This window comes from Chlorocebus sabaeus, chromosome 9 (genome assembly GCF_047675955.1).
Source record: "Chlorocebus sabaeus isolate Y175 chromosome 9, mChlSab1.0.hap1, whole genome shotgun sequence".
NCBI lineage: Eukaryota > Metazoa > Chordata > Mammalia > Primates > Cercopithecidae > Chlorocebus > Chlorocebus sabaeus.
In genome coordinates this window covers 70,110,162-70,130,213 of record NC_132912.1, presented here as the reverse complement: position 1 = coordinate 70,130,213, position 20,052 = coordinate 70,110,162, and the positions used below count along the sequence as shown (strand labels likewise).

General features: G+C 47.1%; 1 protein-coding gene across 6 annotated transcripts in view; it reads right to left on the bottom strand.

Moving 5' to 3' along the window:
• The window catches only part of LRRC20 (leucine rich repeat containing 20), a 91,252-nt gene that overhangs the window by 44,172 nt on the left and 27,028 nt on the right, over positions 1-20,052 (bottom strand). For 4 of the 6 annotated variants that reach the window (XM_007963176.3, XM_007963170.3, XM_038009112.2 and 1 more), the window contains one exon: positions 4,005-4,154. The exons of 1 other annotated variant lie outside the window; for it this stretch is intronic. In XM_007963176.3, the coding sequence (XP_007961367.1) occupies positions 4,005-4,029 (25 nt within the window). In that variant the 5' untranslated portion in view covers positions 4,030-4,154. Of the gene's footprint in view, positions 1-4,004; positions 4,155-14,693; positions 14,811-20,052 lie in introns of those variants that run through there. One more of the 6 variants, XM_073019075.1, reaches the window with a different exon arrangement.

Sequence of the window (20,052 nt, the reverse complement as noted above, 5' to 3'; positions counted from 1 at the left end):
GGGGAAACAGGGATACAGGAGCAGAAGGGACAGAAGAGCCACAGCAGGACATGGGGACACTCTCTGCAGGGCCCACCTGCGATCAGACCAATTCCATGTGTGCCCTTGGCTTTCTCACGTCTTGTTTTTTCCTTTCATAAAATGGATGAAGGACATCAAGGGGATGGAATCACTTAGAGATGACTCACCCCTGCCAGGGCCTTGGGCCTTGCAGAAGAGTCCCCAGGGCAGCCCCGGGAGACATTGTGACAGGCAGGGAGGAAGCAGCTTGTTCCCTCCCCAGCACCGAGGCAGCCCACCTCTGTCAGGCACCCAGAGGAGGACACAGCAGGCCTGCTGAGCTCCGTCAGGCCTGTTTAAGCCTCCTCTTCACACATAAAAGAGGGCTTTTCTATTTGAAAGAGAAACCACAACAAAGGCTCAGGCCCAGAGCCATCTCTCAAGGTAAGGTGAGAGCCCAACAGGGTGCTCAGCTCCCACCCCCGCTGCTGCTACCACATCCCTCAATCCGCCGCCTCTGTGAATTCGATTAGCAGGCACTTTGTGATTCGAGGCAGCATGAGGGAGTCAGGAGCCACTGGCAGCAGGGAAGGAGTTCAAACAGCATCTTCAACAGACTTCTGACCAGAAGGTGCTATGTAAACACATTTCTGCATCTCACAGATGCACGGGCTAAGTGGCATTTCTCTGGTACATTTCCCTATGCCCTCTGGAGAGGGCCTACTTACTCATCCCACAAGGCACTTCCCAAATGTCAAGCACTTTCAAAGCTCTTGCGTCCATACCCAGGCTCTGCCCATGCCACTCTCTCAGAATTCATTCCTCTTCCCAGCAGTCCCTTCCAGCATTTTGTCCATACCCATATCACAGCACCGGGTGGTGAGGACAATGTGTCCTGCAACCCTAGTCTCCGCAGGGAGAGACTCTGGCGGAGACCTAGGCCTCCAGACCTGGGTCTGGGAGACAAAGGTGTTCGAGGGAAGGTCTAAGGAAGGAAAAGTACAAATGAACTCTCCTCTTACCCAAAGGGCCTGACTGTGCCCTTCCCCAAGGCCCCAGACAGCCCCACCCTCCGTTTTCAATCATTCTATCCTCCTCGGGAAAGCAAACATCCAATCCCAATTGGCTAGGTACAGCACTAGAGGACCCTGGGACTGACACAGGTGGCCTGGAAAGGCAGCCATGGCCTGGAAAGTTCCAGACCTGGAAATCTAGCCCTAGGGGCCTCTCCGTGTCCTCCAAGTCATAGGGATTTTAGCTTTTCGGACACAAATGCAACAAATTCTGTGAGCTTCACTCAGAAACAGCTATATAGACGAATCCCTCCTCCTTGTCCTTCTGTTTGCATGGTGGCCTTTCCAGGTCCTGCCTGGAGCTCCCTCCTGAGCCACTGTCCCTGCACTGTATTTGCCACTTCACGCACCCTCTCCCTCCTGGCCTGCCCAATGCCCACACCTCCTCTAGGAAGCTTGCACAGCCTAAAGTCAGCCCTATGAGATAGGCTTGCTCGGGTCCCTCATGCATCATCAGCATTTCACATATTTCTTTCTCTAAACAGGATCTTAGACCCTTTTCATATCCCTATCATGTAGAGCATTCCCAGAACCGGATGATATTCCCTTTCATAGGGAGACCACATTTTGTGGATCCATTTCCCAGTTGATGGACATTTGGGTTGTTTCTACTTTCTAACTTTCAGGCTGTTAAGAATAATGCTGCCGCTGGGCACGGTGGCTCAAGCCTGTAATCCCAGCACTTTGGGAGGCCGAGACGGGTAGATCACGAGGTCGGGAGATCGAGACCATCCTGGCTAACACGGTGAAACCCCATCTCTACTAAAAAGAATACAAAAAACTAGCCGGGCGAGGTGGCGGGTGCCTGTAGTCCCAGCTACTCAGGAGGCTGAGGCAGGAGAATGGTGTGAACCCGGGAGGCAGAGCTTGCAGTGAGCCCAGATCACGCCACTGCACTCCAGCCTGGGCAACATAGCGAGACTCCGTCTCAAAAAAAAAAAAAAGAATAATGCTGCCATGAACATTCGTGTGTAATGTGTATGGATGTATTCGTGTGTAATGTGCATGGATGTATGGTTTTTTGGGGGTTTTTGTTTTGTTTTGTTTTGTTTTTTTGTTTGTTTGTTTTTGAGACAGAGTCTTGCTCTGTCACCCAGACTGGAGTGCAATGGCACGATCTCGGCTCACTGCATCCTCCACCTTCCGGGTTCACGCGATTCTCCTCAGTCTCCCAAGTAGTTAGGATTACAGGCATGCACCACCACACCCAGCTAATTTTTGTATTTTTAGTAGAGACAGGGTTTTGCCATCTTGAACTCCTGACCTCAGGGGCTCCACCTGCCTCAGCCTCCCAAAGTGCTGGGATTACAGGCATGAGCCACTGCGCCTGGCAACGTGGACGTATGTCTTTACATATCTTGGGTATATACCTAGGAGTGGAGTGACTGGGTCATATGGTAACCCTGTGCTCTGTGTTTAACCATTTGAGGAACTGCCTGACCGTTCTGCACGGCGGCTTCCCAGCTGCTGCTTGTACGAGGCTTGCCTTCAGTGTGACAGGACTAGGAAGAAGATCAAACCACAAAGTTTGTGTGAATTGCCTGTTTTGAAAGAAGTAGACTATTGTGAAGCACTCTTTAGACCGCCTCTGTGCTGTTGAGTCTTTGATGATTCCAAAGGGACTTGTGGATTCTGCAGGGTTTCGAGGGCACTGCTATGAATGCCAGTCATCTTTGTGCCGGCAGACATGATTCTGGCTAGCAGACTGTGGCAACAGAGACGGTACTGGTACAAATCCTTAAGTTCAGGGTGCAAGGGAGGCATAGGTGTGAGTCAATGCCTGTGAGGAAGGCTGCTGGAAGACAGAGGCTCTGAAGCCTGGTCGAGGGGAGACAGGTGGGAGGGCAAGGAGGCTGGAAGGGGGCATGGAGTTAGGGTCCATGTGAGTCTGGGATGAAGCAGGATCTGCCCCCCTAGGCTTCCTGTGCCCTCCGCAATTCTCCTACTCCACCCTTTCACAAACGTGCAACAGGTGCCCACGCCACAGCTCTGCCACATGGGTCACTGAGCAGCAGTGACCTCTCATAGAAGGATGGAGGGACTGCTCTCTGGAGAAGAGGGCAGGCACTGCAGCAGTCAAGGCACACTGCTTATCCATCCAGAGGAACTATTTCTAGAGTATCTACGAGGCCCACCTGCTGGACTCCTGCCACTTCGATACCAAGCACCTACATCCACGTGCTCTGCATATGCCCAGGAGAGAAAATGTCAACATCAGCCAGGCGTACTGGCTCACACCTGTAATCCCAGCACTTTGGGAGACCGAGGTGGGCAGATCACCTGAGGTCAGGAGTTTGAGACCAGCTTGGCCAACATGGTGAAGCCCCACCTCTACTAAAAATACTAAAATTAGCCGGATGTGGTGGCACACGCCTATAATCCCAGCTACTTGGGAGGCTGAGGCAGGAGAATTGCTTGAACCTGGGAGGTGGAGGCTGCAGTGAGCCAAGATCGCACCACTGCACTCCAGCCTGAGCGACAAAGCAAGACTCCGTCTCAAAAAAAAAAAGGAAAGAAAGAAAATGCCAACATCCCTGGCATCTCTCACTCCTGAACTGAGACAGCAACACAGGAGGACAACACTAGATTGGAAGGTAAGAAGGGGGCTCATTCAAGACTACTGGGAAATAATGACTCCCAGGGCCTCAGGACCCAAACATCCCGCTGGTCTGTTCAGAACAAGAGAATCACTCCAAGAACCACACCCTTGACCCTTGGTCAATGTGCTTCACAGCCAGCTAGAGGCAGAAGTGACCTAGAGAGTTCCAAGCTGCAGAGAGAACACAGGTCCATTTTCAAAGTCTACCCATGGGAATGATTTCATGGTGTCACTGACCAGGGACCAGCTCTGGTGGCACTCCCCAGACAGGGTCAGAGCTTGAAGGATGAGGGCTGGCCATGCCCTTCTGGCTAGAGCTGACCAGGGCCTACCTCGGAGCTGACTGAACGTGGTCATGAACTTGCTGGTGAGGGACTTGAGCTCGTTGTTAGCCAGGGTGATGAGGTGGATCTGGCCAGAGACATTCCGCAGGACCTTGTAGATGCCAATGGGAAAGGAGACCAGCTTGCACTCGGCTAGGTCTGCAGCCAAAGGACAAAGACAAACCAGAGTTATCAGCCACAGCTGCCCGAGAACTTGTCCCAGACTCACATGGACCCCACCTCCATGCCCCCTTCCAGCCTCCTTGCCCTCCCACCTGTCTCCCCAGGACCAGGCTTCAGAGCCTGCCCTCTGTCTTCCAGCAACTTTCCTCACAGGCATTAACTCACACCTATCCCTCCCTTGCACCCTGAACTTAAGGATTTGTACCAGCGCCGTCTCTGTTGCCACAGTCTGCTAGCCAGAATCATGTCTGCCCGCACAAAGATGACTGGCATTCATAGCAGTGCCCTCGAAACCCAGCAAAATCCACAAGTCCCTTTAGAATCAACAAAGACTCAACAGCACAGACACAGTCTAAAGAGTGCTTTGCAATAGTCTATTTCTTTGAAAACAGGCAATTCACACAGACTTTATGGTTTGATCTTCTTCCTAGTCCTGTCATGCTAAAGGCAAGTCTCGTACAAGCAGCAGCTGGGAAGCCGCTGCATGGAACAGTCAGGCAGTTCCTCAAATGGTTAAACACAGAGCACAGAGTTACCATATGACCCAGTCACTCCACTCCTAGGTATATACCCAAGAGACAAAAACATACGTCCATGAAAAAACACATTACACGTGGATGTTCTTGGCAGCATTATTCACAACCGCCCAAAAGCCAGAAAGTGGAAAAACCCAAATGTCGACCAACTGGGGAATGGATCAGCAAAATGTGGTCTCTCCATGAAAGGCAATATCATCCAGCAATAAAAAGAAATGAAGTGGCCAGGCGCGGTGGCTCACGCCTGTAATCCCAGCACTTTGGGAGGCCAAGGTGGGTGGGTAGCTTGAGGCCAGGAGTTCGAGACCAGCCTGGCCAACATGGTGAAATCCTATCTCCAATAAAAATAAAAAAATTAGCCAGGCATGGTGGTACACGCCTGTAATCCCAGCTACTCACGAGGCTGAGACACGAGAATCACTTGAGCCTAGGAGGTGGAAGTTGCGGTGAGCCCAGATCACACCACTGCACTCCAGCCTGGGCAACAGAGCAAGACGCTGTCTTCCCCACAAAAAACATTTTAAAAACAGAAATGAAGTACCAATGTATGTTATAGCAGCTATAGCATGGCTGAACCCTGAAAACATGACATCAGGCAAAAGAAGCCAGTTACAAAGGCCGGAATATTGTACAGTTTCATTTATATGAAATGTCAAGAACAGCCAAATGCATACAGACGGAAAGGAGATTAGTGAATGCCAGCGCTGCAAGGGATGGGGGGCGGGGGAGTTCTTTGTAGGGGAATAAAAATGTTCTACGATTGGGCTGGGCGCAGTGGCTCATGCCTGTAATCCCAGCACTTTGGGAGGCTGAGGTGGCCAGATCACTTGAGGCCAGGAGTTCAAGACCAGCCTGGCCAATATAGAGAAACCCCATCTCTACTAAAAATACAAAAAAAAAAAAAAAAAAATTTAGCCAGGCATGGTGGCACATGCCTGCAATCCCAACTACTTAGGAGGCTGAGTCATGAGAATCCCTTGAACCCGGAAGGCGGAAGTTGCAGTGAGCCGAAATCACACCACTGCACTTCAACCTGGGCAACAGAGTAAGACTATCACACACACACAAAAAAAGTTATAAGATTGGATTGTGGTGACAACTGCTCAACTCTGAACATAGTAAAACCACTGAATTGTACACTTTAACTGGATGAATTGTAGGGCATATGAATTATATCTCAATAAAGCTGATATATATACATATATAATTATATATATTATTATATCAATGACAGATATATATACAGCAGCAGACAGATGCTAAAAGTATAGGGGTTCAGAAATTAGTCTGTCCAGCTCATCAAGGTGTCACTCAAGTTCCCTGAGCCTCAGTTTCCTTAACTGTAGAATGAAGGTACCATCATCTGCCTAGGAGAGCTGCTGGGAAAAATTAAATGTAGTAAAATAATGACTAACAAAGCGCCTAGAAGATATTTAGCAGGAATGCTACAAATATTGTAGCAGCCCTCCGCTTCCACTTTACCTCCTCTTCCCTCTCGATCTAAAGCCTCTCTAGGCTTCCAGGCCAGCTTCCATCCCATCTCTCCCAGAAGTCTTCTGGGTCACTCCTGTTGCTGGTGTCCAGTCAGCCCCCAACCTCCCACCCAGCAGCACTCATCGACCCTGACAGCACCACCCCATTTATCTCTCAGAAAACTCTCATCTTTTCCCCAGAGAGGCCAGGCTCTCCCAGGCTTCTAAGCCTTTGAAAATTGCTCCAAAATAAACATGTGAAACTCAATAATATTTCTACACGCCAGCAGTAAAATACAGTTTTAAAAGATTCTATTCCTAACCAGTAAAATACGGTTTTAAAAGATTCTGTTCCCCAACAGTAAAATACGGTTTTAAAAGGTTCTATTCCTAACAGCAACAATAATACAAAATACATGGAAATAATCACAATTGAAGCCTTTCTCCCCCATCTGCCTCACAGATTTATTCTCTTGCTCCAAGACCCAGCTCAAATGTCAACTCCTCCATGAAGCCTTCTCTGACTGTCCTAAGCAGTCAGTTGCTCCAGGAGCTGAGCCTCATATAATGCAAACAAGACTTCCTCACCCTGTGTTGTATTAACCCCTTTTTGTGCTGTTTTCCCAGTGGACTGAGAAGACCCCCAGAGCATAGTACCAGAAGTCCAGCAGACTCATGGGAAAAAAGGGACAGGTGAGAAAAGGGCAAAAGTACAGGTGACTGCGGGTCCATAGGGCTCCTCTGCCAGGCAGCCTATAAGGGGTGTTGTTAATGCCTCCTCTGGTCCAGGGCTGCACTTGGTAACCCAGCCCTGCAGCTGTCCGATGTCAATCCCCAGCTCTTCTATCAGCAGGTGGGGTTGGCAGGAGGGACTGCTAAATCCTGCCAGGGAGGAACAAGGTCCCAAAAGTCAGGCTTTCAGAAGAGGGAGAGCAAGGGCTGAGCTGGAAGCAAACAGGCACTGTGGGCTCAGAGTTTGGGGCAAGCTGGGGATTCTAAAAAGAGTAATACTTCAAAACAATAAGCCCTCTAGTGCTTTGTGACAGAAGGGCTGGAAAGAAGTTTTGTTGGAGCTGTTGTGAATTACACCAGTCCCTTTGGGTAGGAGTAGACAGATCTCATCATACATCCCAGGAGCAACATCAAAGTAATGGAAGAAGCTTTCCCTTTAAAACAAAGAGCAAAATAAGGATGCCTTTCATCACCAGTATCCCTGAATAGCATCACGAAAGTTCTTGCCAGGCCGGGCGTGGTGGCTCATATCTGTAAGCCCAGTACTTTGGGAGACCAAGGTGGAAGGATTGCCTGAGCCCAGGAGTTTGAGACCAGCCTGGGCAACATAGTGAGACCCTGCCTCTACAAAAAAATTTAAAAACTAGCTGGGCATGGTGGTGCATGCCTGGAGTCGCAGATACTTGGGGGGTTGAGGTGGGAAGAAGATCGCTTGAACGCAGGAGGTCAGGGCTGCAGTGAGCCTCTGCACTCCACTGCACTCCAGCCTGAGTGACAGTGAGACTTTGTCTGAAAAAAGAAAAGTAAAGGAAAATAATTAAAACAGAGGGCAAAAGGGAAAAGAAAAGAAAAGAAAAGAAAAGTCAAGTTAGGTCTGGCCAATTAAATAGAAAGCACAGACATTGAAAACAGACAAAGTGATTCTTAGGTGCATTTGAAATGACTGTATAACCTCAGAAACTCAAGGCAGTCATCTGACAAACAACATAAATTAAAATGGTCTCAGCAAAGCAGCTAATCACATAAGCATGCGAAAGGCAATGATATTCCTATGCACCAGCAAGAAAATACAGTTTTTAAAGATACTATTCCTAACAACAATATAAAATATAGAGAAATGAGCATAATGAGAAATGTATCTGACCAATATAAAAAAAAAAGTAGAAAAGTTCACAAAGATATTTTGTTTTGTTTTGTTTTGTTTTGCTTATTGAGACAGGGTCTTGCTCTGTCGCCTGGGCTGGAGCGCAGTGGCACGATCTCAGCTCACTGTGGTCTCAAACTCCTGGGCTTAAGCGATCCTCCCACCTCAGCTTCCTGGGTAGATGGGACTACAGGCACACGCCATCAAACCCGGCTAATTTTTGTACTTTTTGTAGTTAGGGTTTTGCCATGTTACTCAGGCTAGTCTTGAATTCCTGAGCTCAAGTGATCCGCCCACCTAGGCCTCCCGAAGTGCTAGGATTATTATAGTCGCGAGCCACGGGAAGCGGCCCACAAAGACATTTTTAAGAATGGTTTTGTATATGGAGATACAACGTGTCCATTGATGACAAGTCAAAATATTGAAACACTGGTTTTTTAAAGAAATTAATTTATATACTGTTGAATGTAACTACTACCCAAATCCTCACAAGGTTTTTTGTTTTTTTGTTTTTTTGTTTTTTTGTTTTTTTGTTTTTTTAACCTTAACTAAATGGTTTTAAAGTTCAGCTAGGGAAATATATAAGCAAGACCTTCTAAAAAAGGTGAGGTTATAACCAATATTATAAGCCTAAAATAATTAAAACAGAGGGCAAAAGGGAAAAATAGATCATAGAAAGAAATTATATAGTTCTGAAAATATAGTCCAGAAATAACGTCATAATAAATGCTAAAGGAGGCTTCACAAATAAGCTGGAGAGGGAAGGATTAATCAACTGATGTCAGAATAACCCCTTAACAATTTTGAGAAAGACTCAATCTAAGAATCAAAATACATCCTAGATAGAATTACACTTTAAATATTTTTTAAACCAAATTTTAAAAAGTAAACAGAATTGAACATTTATACAACCTTTTAAGTGAGGATGACTTCCCAAATCTAGGAGTATAACAGAATCACAAAGGAACAGATCAAAAACTAACTGCATTGAAAACATAGAAAACACTTTGAAGCTTAAAAAGAATAAAGCCAGCAACAGGGATCTGTAAATAGGATGCGTACAGAGTCATCTTTATTACTGAAACTACTCAATATAATTGAATAAAGAAAAAATTGAGACCACCTGAAAAGACAAGGACGTAAGATATTTACAAACGAAAAAACATAATTAATAAACAAATATATAGCTCCTGATGTGTTTCCAAATTGCTTTCCAGAATATTTATGCCAATTTACATGTTACCTATCCAACAAACAATAAGATCATTAAAAAGAAAAGAAAGCCTTGCTAAGTTGATCAAGGGAAATAGTACCCCTGCTTTAATTTGCAATATTTTCAATAATGAGACTGATTATCTTTCATGGTTAATTAACTGTTTTTCAGCTAGGCATGGTGGCTCACACCTGTAATCCCCAAGCTTTGGAAGGCCTAGGTTGGAGGATCACTCGAGGTCAGTTCACAACCAACCTGGGCAACACAGCAAGACCCATCTCTACACAAAATAAAATACAGCCAGGCGCGGTGGCTCACACTATAATCCCATCACTTTGAGAGGCTGAGGCAGGGAGATCACTTGAGTTTGAGACCTCCCTGGCCAACATGATGAAACCCCATCTCTACTAAAAATATAAAATTTAACCAGGTATGGTGACGGGTGCCTGTAATCCCAGCTACTCAGGAGGCTGAGGCAGGAGAACTGCCTGAACCCAGGAGGCTGAGATTGTATCACTGCACTCCAGCCTGGGTGACAGAATGACAGAGAGACTCTGTCTCAAAAAACTAAATAAAATAAATTTGTTTGACATGGTGGTGCCTGTATGTAGTCCCAGGTACTCGGGAGGATAAGGTGGGAGGATCACTTGAGCCCAGTTCAAGGCTGCAGTAAGCTGTGATTGCATCACTGCACTCAGGCTGGGCAACAGAGCAAGACTCTATCTCTAATAAAATAAAATAAGTATTAACCATTTGTTTCCCCTGTGGAAAATTCTATTCATGTCTCACTATTTTTCTACTTGGAGTTGTGGCATTTTTTTCTCCCAAATGTTGGTAGAGCTCCTTAAATAGCATTATCAACCCAGGTGTGTTGATTGTTTCTCTTGTTGAATCATTCACATTACAGAGCGTAGGGTTTTTTTCTGAAGCAGGACATAAAAAGCATACGCACACTGCAATTCCAACTAGGTATAAAAGGATACATGCCTGGGAAAGACAATAGAAAGAAAAATAACCAGAATGCTAACCGTGGTTATTTCAAAGGATTTGAGCAATTTGTTACTAAATTATAGTCTTCGTGGTTGTTTCCTTTATACAAAATAAAATATCATTCTATATTTATATAAAACCATTTGCCAAGTATCTGTATACAGTGATACTTTACTTTTTAAATAAAAAATTAATGTATCATAAAATTAGCTATTTTTCTGAGACAGGATCTCTCTCTGTCACCCAGGCTGGAGGGCAGTGGCATGATCTCGGCTCACTGCAACCTTCACCTCCCGAGCTCAAGTGATTCTCCCACCTCAGCCTCCCAAGTAGCTGGGACTACAGGTGCATGTCACCATGCCCTACTAATTTTTATATTTTTAGTAGAGACAGTGTTTCACCATGCTGCCCAGGCTGGTCTCCAACTCCTGGCCTCAAGCGATCCACCTGCCTCATGCTCCCTAAGTGCTAAAATGAACTTTTATTGGAAAAAATAACTTGGCAAATTCACAGATAAATTGAGGGCAGCCAGCTCTTCGTCAGTGAGGGAAATAGGGAAAAGCAGACCCAAGAAACACAGGAACTCTGCATTGGGCTGGGGCAGAGCTGTGAATAGAAGCTTTCAGGCACCACCACTCCCCACAGTGGGGAGAGAAAGTGCTTACAAAGGAGGAAGAAGCCATAAAACCATGCAAGTTATTTCCAAGGGTACTCAAAGCAACCTGTCTTCCTGGAGTAGATGAGCCCAGAAATGTCCAGCCCACAGTCTCATTCCAGCCACCTGGGCCATCCACACACCATGCCAGCCTCACACTACCCACCCTTCCAGTCTTTGGTTTAGGCAACATACAAGTGCCGGGCATGGCAGCTCACGCATGTAATCCCAGCACTTTGGGAGGCCAAGGCGGGCAAATCACTGGAGGTCACAAGTTCAAAACCAGCCTGGCCAACATGGTGAAACCCCATCTCTACTAAAAATACAAAAATTCACCGGGTATGGGGGCGTGTCCTGTAATCTCAGATACTTGGGGGGCTGAGATGGGAGAATTGCTTGAGCCCGGGAGGCAGAGGTTACAGTGAGCCGAGTTCATACCACTATACTCCAGCCTGGGTGACAGAACGAGACTCGGTCTCAAAAAAAAAAAAAAAAAAACACAAAACCAAAAAACAAACAAACACACACAAAAAACAAGCAACATACAAACCCTCTGCGGCTTCATCTGGCCAACTGACACGTCGCAAGACCACACTTCCCTAATACTAGAGGATGCCGACGGTCTGGAATGTCACCTCCGACACCTGCTTCTTCCTTTCACTCTCCACAAATAGCTATTGAGGCCCTCCTGTGTGCTAGGCACTGATCTGCACTGTATCCTGTGACTTTTTTGTGTTCCCAGGGATTCCATCTGTTTCCTCCATTATGTGACCCCTACACTGCCCACCAGAGGCTGGGATGCATGTGACAGGGGTGCACCACCAAGCTCCTACCCAGAACAGCCTGGCTGCCACCAACAGCCAAGGTCATCCAGGAGTTCCACAGAAGGGCCCTGCTGGGATGTAATGCAAACACCCCTCATCCCACCCCATCGCCAGCCACTAACACAGCACATGGACTCTCACCCCTGCTGGGAGGAGAGTGGTCCATGATCTCCAGAACAGTTCTCCATGGTCCCGGGACAAGAAAATGGAGATCCGGGAGCAAATCTCATCCTTACCCAGTCATGTTCCCATCTGTACACAAAGAGCAATATACTGCATGCCACGCACGGGGGATGGGAATGATAACCATAAACAACACCATTTACTATTTCACATGTGCTATATAAGTACGAACTATCCCCTCTGCACACGGGAAACTGTAATAAAGTGACTTACCCAAGGTCATACAGCTAGAAGTGAGGACGGGGAGATTTGGATCCAGGTTAGGTGGATCAGGAAGCCAAGGGTCCCAACCACTCCACTCTACTGCCCCCTTGAGCCAAAAACACGCCTAAACCAGGCCAGAGAAAGGGAGTCTATGCTGAGCTCCCCCATGAGAAACTAAGGTCTTGACTACAAACTCCTGTAGGCCCTTCCAGTTCCTGGAACTTCCAGTTCCAGCCCTCAATGCCCCCGGGGAGGGGCCAACAGCCTTCTGCACAAGCCAGTCACCTTCTGTCCTCTGGAAATTCCTCTGCAGGTCTCATTCAGAGGTTGGGCACCATCTATACCCATTCTACCTGTTTGCAGAAGGAAAAAACCCCAGGAGCCCCAAGTTCAATGTTGGGCCTGAGTTTATAGGAACAGACAGCACTGCTGCCAGAGAACACAGCCGAGATGTGGCTGGGGGCCAGGTCCCACTAGGGAAGGGGGGCCCCACCCAGAGAAGAGAAGATCCAGGCTGTAGACAGGAGAGAGTTGTCCTCAAGGAGCTGTGGGATGTCATTGAGAAGGTCTCATTCTGTATGGGTCCTCAGCACAGACAGTATATAGTTCACCAAGGCATAAAGAAAAGGCTCCTGGGTGAGGACGTGAGGACTGCATCAAGGAGCATGGTCAGGCAGGGTCCCCACAGAGAGAATTCCTAAACCAGACAGAGGCTGAGCTGGTGATCTCAAAGGTCCCATTCAAGTTAATAAACACAGGGCTGGGCGCGGTGGCTCATGCCTGTAATCCCAGCACTTTGGGAGGCTGAGGCAGGTGGATCACCTGACGTCAGGAGTTTGAGACCATCCTGGCCAACATGATAAAACCCTGTATCTACCAAAAATACAAAAAGTAGCTGGTCGTGGTGGTGCATGCCTGTAACCCCAGCTACTCAGAAGGCTGAGGCAGGAGAATTGCTTGAACCCAGGAGGCAGAGGTTGCAGTGAGCAGAGATCGTGCCACTGCACTCCAGGCTGGGCAACAGAGCAAGACTCCATCTCAATAAATAAATAAATAAATAAATAAATAAATAAAATAAACACAGCTAACAGCACTGAATATTTGCTATGTGCCAGACATAGTTCTAGGCACTTTTTCTATATTAACTCATTTAATTCCTTTAACAACCTGAGTTATCCTCACAGCAGAATGAGGCCGGTGTTGATAGGTGTTGATAGTGTAGGAGTCACATATGGTCATTGTGACACAGTGATGGGATCAAAAAATCTGAATGCAAAGATTCAACACCAAAGATTCAAGTAGGGTGACCAGTAGGGTAGTTTAAGCAAGACTTTCCTAATTTTAGCACTGAGAGTCCTTCATCCTGGGGAATCCCTCCCCCATCACTGGCAGATTGGGACGTTTAGGGTCACCCTAGATTCAGGTGGATGGATGAGAGTTCTACAGACAAAAAGGGGAGAGGGGAGGGAACCCAGGAGTGAGTCACAGCATGAGCAAAGGGCTGTCACCCCTCTGGGACACCCCCTTGAGCTCTGCCTTCTACCATTTCTCGGAGCCTCACCCTTGCTGCATGAATGCTCAGAGAGGAAGGCTCCTGGCATTGGAATCATTTAGTGCCAAATGATTAGCATCATTTTGGTGGTCACAGACCCCGACAGGGGTCAGGAATGGCGTGGTGGGTAATTGGCTACAAGGGGCAATGCCGGGCTCCTCCAGCACCATGTAGACAGCAGCCAGACTTTCCCTAGCAGCCCCAGCCGCTGACACCTGGGCTGCAGCAGGGAACAGAAAGATCCTTGTGGGAGGCGGTAGCAGTACAATAAACACAAGCCGCAATAATCCTCCTAATTATAATTATTATTGTAAGAAGACAAAACTGTATGTCCCCAAACTTCTCATTAGAACAGTACTTTGTGTCAATAAAGAAGCCTTTTATTCAAACCGCTTGGGTCCTTTATTAAAGCTTATCTCATTAATTCTAATGAATGCCTGATGAAAGGTAACCAGTGGGCAGAATCAGGGCAGAAGGAGCAAAATCCAAGAGAGAACATTCAGTTGGAATTCAAGAGCGCCCGGTAGAGCTTGCATGGTGACTTAGAAACATAGAACTTTGACCCCTGCCAGCCCCTGCTGAGAAGTGGGCCTGGTGACAGGGCCTAAGAGTGGGAAGTGGAGAGGGACTCCCCTGGCAACCAAGTCACAGGGCCCAGAGGCAAGGGTGTCAGGGACTCAGGCCAGTAAGCACATGGGCTTGTGAACTAGCCAAGAAGTAAGGCTCCCAAGGCTACTGGAGGAACTCTGTGGCCAGCGTGACCCACTCTCACTGAGAAGCTTTCTTCATGGAACCTCAGGGTTAGGAGACTGGGGGTCATTTGGCCCACGTTTGCCAAACGTCCAAGTTAGAATTAACTGAAGGCTGGGCACATGCTTGTAATCCTAGCACTTCGGGAGACTGAGGCAGGAGGATTGCTTGAACCAAGGAGTTTGAGACCAGCCTGGGCAACATAGTGAGACCCTGTCTCTAGAAATACAAAAAAATTAGCCAGTCATGGTGGTGCACACCTGTAGTCCCAGCTACTCAGAAGGCTGAGGTGGAAGGATTGCTTGAGCCCAGGAAGTCAGGGCCGCAGTGATCCGAGATCGTGCCATGGCACTCCAGCCTAGGTGACGGAGTGAGACCCTGTCTCAAAAAGAAAAAAAAAAAAAAAAGAATCATCTGATGAGTCTGGTCTTTGCACCCTCCCCCAGATATTCTACCTTTCAGTGAATCTGGGATGGTGCCAGGAAATTTGTTTTTAACAATATCCCCAGGTGATTCTTATCAATAGGCAAACTTGGGAAACACTGAGTAACACAGCCTCCAGTCTGAGGCCTGAAATCTCTCCATGTCTCCATGTGAGGTCATAGAGTTCTCCTTGAATACTGGTGATGGGGGGGCTCACTCCTTCCATAGAATGAGTTTAACTGTTAGAGAGCTCTTTCATGAACTGTGTTAATAACTGCAACCCTCCACCACTCACTAGTCCTGCTGCCCTCTCTTCTGCATGGTAATCCTTTACATAAATGATGACAAAGGACATTATGAACAGTTTCTTTTTAATTACTGTAAAATACACATAACATAAAAATTTAGCCAGCGATATGACCAAGTTTCACAGGAAAACTCCATTGATTTTCAATCAAACATTGCATAGGTAGCCAAGGAGCAATGAATAGCAGCAACTAGAGTGGTGGAAGCTGTGCATCTGTGGGCATGAGACGAATGGGAGGGATGTCTAACACGTCCAGTGTGAGTGGTGGAGGGAAATGGAATCGATCAATCCTAATCACTGACTCTTGGTCAACTTAAAAAAAAAAAAACAAAAAACACTTCAGCTTACCCGTTTCTGCAGTACAAGCTTGTGATTTATGCTTACTCTCTAGTGGAAATCAGGATTGTTATGAAGACTTAAGGCTCATTATTTTGTAACACAATACTCAACTAGGATGTAACAGTGAAGCCAAGTGAACTACAGCTGTTAAACAAGTTCCAGCTTTTCTCAAGTTAGTTGTATTATAGGATGCACTTAGCATATTTTAGTGAAGTTGAAGTATGTTAAATATTGAACACTGTTTGGATGCATGTGGAAAGACATGCTTTTTTTTGGAAAAACTCAAGGTAGGAGTTGTATCTGGAAACATTTTGGCATGTTTGTTAATTCTAGTTTCATTTAATAACTTGTAACGCATGTAAGTTTAAGCTTTTTCTTTAAGTTAATGGGAAAAATTTGAAACACAATACCAATACTTTAGAATTTTGGTCTTGGTGTTTATATGAAATTCTGAGGCCTTGATTTAAATCTTTCATTGTAGTGTGACTTCCTTTTAGGTATATTGTGCTAAGTGAAACTTGTCAAATAAATCCTCCTTTTAAAAACTGCTTTAAAAAAATGTAGCATTTGATCAGTGGCAAGGGATTAGCAGGCAGAGCACAAAGGATGCTCAGGCAGTGAAAGTGACGTGTGGCAGACACATGTCATTATACATTAATCTGAGCCTAAGACTGTGCAACACCAGGAGTGAACCCTGATGTGAACCATGGACTTTGGGTGACAATGATGCACCAACATAGGTTCACCAATTGTGGAAAATATGCCCCTCTGGTGGAGGATGTTGATCATGGAGAAGGCTATGCCTGTTTGTGGGCAGTGGGGAGTATATTGGAAAATCTCTATTCTTAACTCTTAATTTTGCTGTGAACCTTGGGAACCTAACACTGCCCTTTAAAAATTAAGTATTTTTTAAAATGTGCCATCTTAACCATTTTTAAATGTACAGTTCAGTAGCTTTAAGTGTATTTATATTGTTGTGCAATCAACCAATCTCCAGGACTTTTGCACTTTGCGAAACTGAAACTCTTTGCTTGTTAACCCCCTATTTTCCCATCCCCCAGCTGCTGGCAACCACAGAACATTAGAAACTTTTTTCCAAGCAAAAACATCCCCAGAAACTTCAATCCTCATGGTTCTAGCTGCTCCCGTGAGAGGAGCAGGACCAACCTAGCTTCTGGCCTGGCCAGACCTTTCTCCTGCGCAGGTGTTGAGTCTCTAACACATAACTGCAGCCACCACTGATTGACAACAGGTGTGTGACAGACGTTGTGCTGGGGCTTCAGACCTTTTATTCCATCCACTCCTCACAACCACTCTATAAATAGGTCACTACTCTGCTTACCCCCGGTTAACAGTTGGGGAAACTGAGTCATGGAGAAGTTAAACAAATTGTTCTAAGTCATATGACTTATTCAAGGCCAACCAGTTAATGAAATAATAATAAAAAAATTTACGAAGTGCCTGCTGCTTGCAATTAGTGATCTCAGCATTGTCATGCATTAACTCAGTTAACCCCCACAACATCCCCACGAGACAGGCACTATTTATTATGTTTTATTTTTTTGAGATGGAGTCTTGCTCTGTCGCCCAGGCTGGAGTGCAGTGGTGTGATCTCGGCTCACTGCAACCTCCGCCTCCCAGGTTCAAGTGATTTTCCTGCCTCAGCCTCCTGAGTAGCTGGGACTACAGGCACGCACCACCACGTCTGGCTGATTTTTGTATTTTTAGTAGAGACGGGGTTTCACCATTTTGGTCAGGCCGGTCTGGAACTCCTGACCTCAGATGATCCACGAGATGGGCACTATTATTACTATTCCTATTGTATAGAGGACAAATCGAGACACAGAGTCATGGGTCTTGGTTAGTAAGCTGCAGAGCTTACTTGGCTAGCAAGCCGCTGAGCTTAAGGGTTTGCCCCTAACCACCAAGCTACATTGCCTCCCTAGAATATGTAACCCGCATTCAGGACGGCCTGCCATGCTGAAACAGAATGGGAGATGGTAGGTTTCCAACGAGCAGACAGATCTTCCATGACTCACAATGGGTTCCCCGGGAACACCGGTATATTGCAGTTCCCATGGAGCTATATAAAAGGGAACTTAGAGTTGAAAGAGCTGGTGAAAGAGTCTTCAGGGTATCAAGAGCCTGGATTTGTCACTTACTGTCTTTGGGACCTTGGGTCCTCATTCCCTTAGTTTTCAAATCTTGGTAAATTGCAACTGATCATCTCCAAGGCCCCTCGCAGCTGCCACTGTGGATTCTAGGACTTGGCCACAACCAGGAGCCACCTTGGGAGCTCTCTAGACTCTTCATGCCTAAGCCTCTCTCCCAGAGTCTGACTGAATTAGTGGGGGCTGGGGCTTGGGAATGGAAGGGAGGGTAAAAGCTCCCTGGGCGATTCTAACGTGCAGCCATGTGAACTCTGCACCACACCATCGCCTCTCAAACTATAGTGTGCCACCTGGGGACACTGCCAATGTGCAGATTCTGATGTCACATGTCTGGGTGGGGCCTAAGAATCTGCATCTCCACCCAGCAGGTCCAAGGACCACACTGAGTAGCAAGGGCTAGTCCAGTGCAGTGGTTCTCCAAAGGCATCAGCATCACCCACAGCATCAGCATCACCCCAGAACTTGTCAGAAAGGCACATTCTCAGGCACCACCCCAGTCCCACAGAATGAGAAACTCTGGGGGTAGGGCCCAGGCATCTGTGTTTTAACTGAAGCATCACTGGCCTAGAGGGGCCAGGCCTCCTCCTGCTGTAGCTGCTTCCTGTTCTGATGATGATAATGGGTGGTAATGACAGTAACTGAGAGCTGGCTGCTCCTGCCTGCCTAAGGGCGTGAGGTTTACTCACTCCTGGAAATTTTTTGTGCCGGGGTGCCTCCTGCCTCCCCTCTGAGCAGACTGTTTCAGGACAGAGCCGCAGACACAGAGTCTCTTCACTCTCTTCTCTTGCTTTGTTCACGCTTCTGGTGCTCAGAGGCACATGTGATCCTCGGTGTGGAGGCCGCCCTGGGCTGTTACTCAGGAGGCCAAATTCTCATCCCAGCCCCTCCACCATCAGCCAGGGGGGCTCAGACACACTGCTTCTTCATGGGCCTTGTCCCCTCATCTGTAAAATGAGGGTTTGGACTAGATGATGTGGGGTCTCAACCTGGCCAGATATCCTCTGACTCCATGATTCTGCTAAACAAAGGCTCTTCAGGCAGCCCTCTGCCAAAGAGGAGCCCCCCATGACTTGAGCTGCCAGTCTCTGAAATGCCACTCAATTTCCAAAGTAGGGACACATAGGATGCAGAAAGCGAGCAAAACAACGGCTCATCAAGGGACCCTGCACACTGGGCACAGTTAGGCATCACTTTAACAAAGCTGTTTGTTGCAGTGCTTACAGAGTTGGCTAGCTCTAAAAGGCTTAAGACAAAAAGCAGCCAGACTTGCTCCCCCTTGACAAATCTCCTCCCCCAGGGACAACCACTTTCAGGTCTTTGGGGGTGTTTAACTCCTGATCTCTAGAGCAGTGTTTCTGAGCCTGTTTCCTGTCTCATGCCCCTTATAGAGAAAAGGGCACGGGAGGAATAGCTCACCGAGGACCACATATGTCCAGAAAGTCCCACCACAATAGCATACACAGCCACTGGGCCCGGGAGGGTCGTCGGGGAGAGAAGGGCAGAAAGGCACTTCGGGAACGGGCGTCTTCTGAGACGTGGGGAAACCACTCAACTTGAATGTGCCAGTGGGTTTGGGGGGATTTTTTTCTTTCACTTCCTATTTCATGGACTTGCATATTGTGCAAGAGTTTTACAAGAACTTAATGACTTCTTACAAATATCTTCAGTTTGAAGAAAGGAACATCCCTAACATGCAGTGACCCTTGGGGTATGTTTTCCCTCAAACGCCCAAAAACCCAGCTCAGTGGAGATGGGTGTTGATGGGGACACGAGGAACAGAGCTAAAGTGCTGCCAGGGCAAAGCTCATAGGAGTTGCTGGGGAAAGCAGCCGACGGCTCAGGGGCTGTGCGGACAACCCTCTGACAAACGCCGCACACACAAATCCTGCATCTCAGAAGTGCCTTCTCACATCCTGCTGCAGAAGCCCCAGCCTCTCTAGGAAATAATGTGCTACAGAGAGTCGGCCTCAGAGAAGAAAGCTGAGCCCCAGGCCCTCCAGCCAGTGGCTGTCACGCTCAAACAGTCAGAATACCTTCTAACCACACAAGAGACCTAGAAAGCAACATCTTCTCATAATCCAAATTGAGTCCTTTCTTGGGCCAACTCTTTCTTGCTGTGGGACCTCAGGCAAGTTACTTAACCCCAATCTCAGTTTCCTCTTCAGTAAAGCGAGGACAAGAGCTCTTTCAAAAACCTGTATGCAATCTGGGCACGGTGGCTCACACCTGTCACCCAAGTACTTTGGGAGGCCAAGGCAGGAGGATCACTTGAGTTCAAGACCATCCTGGGCAACACGGTAAAACCCTGGTTCTATAAAAAAAAATACAAAAAATAGCTGGGTGTGGTAGTGCATGCCTGTAGTCCCAGCCAGCTACTTA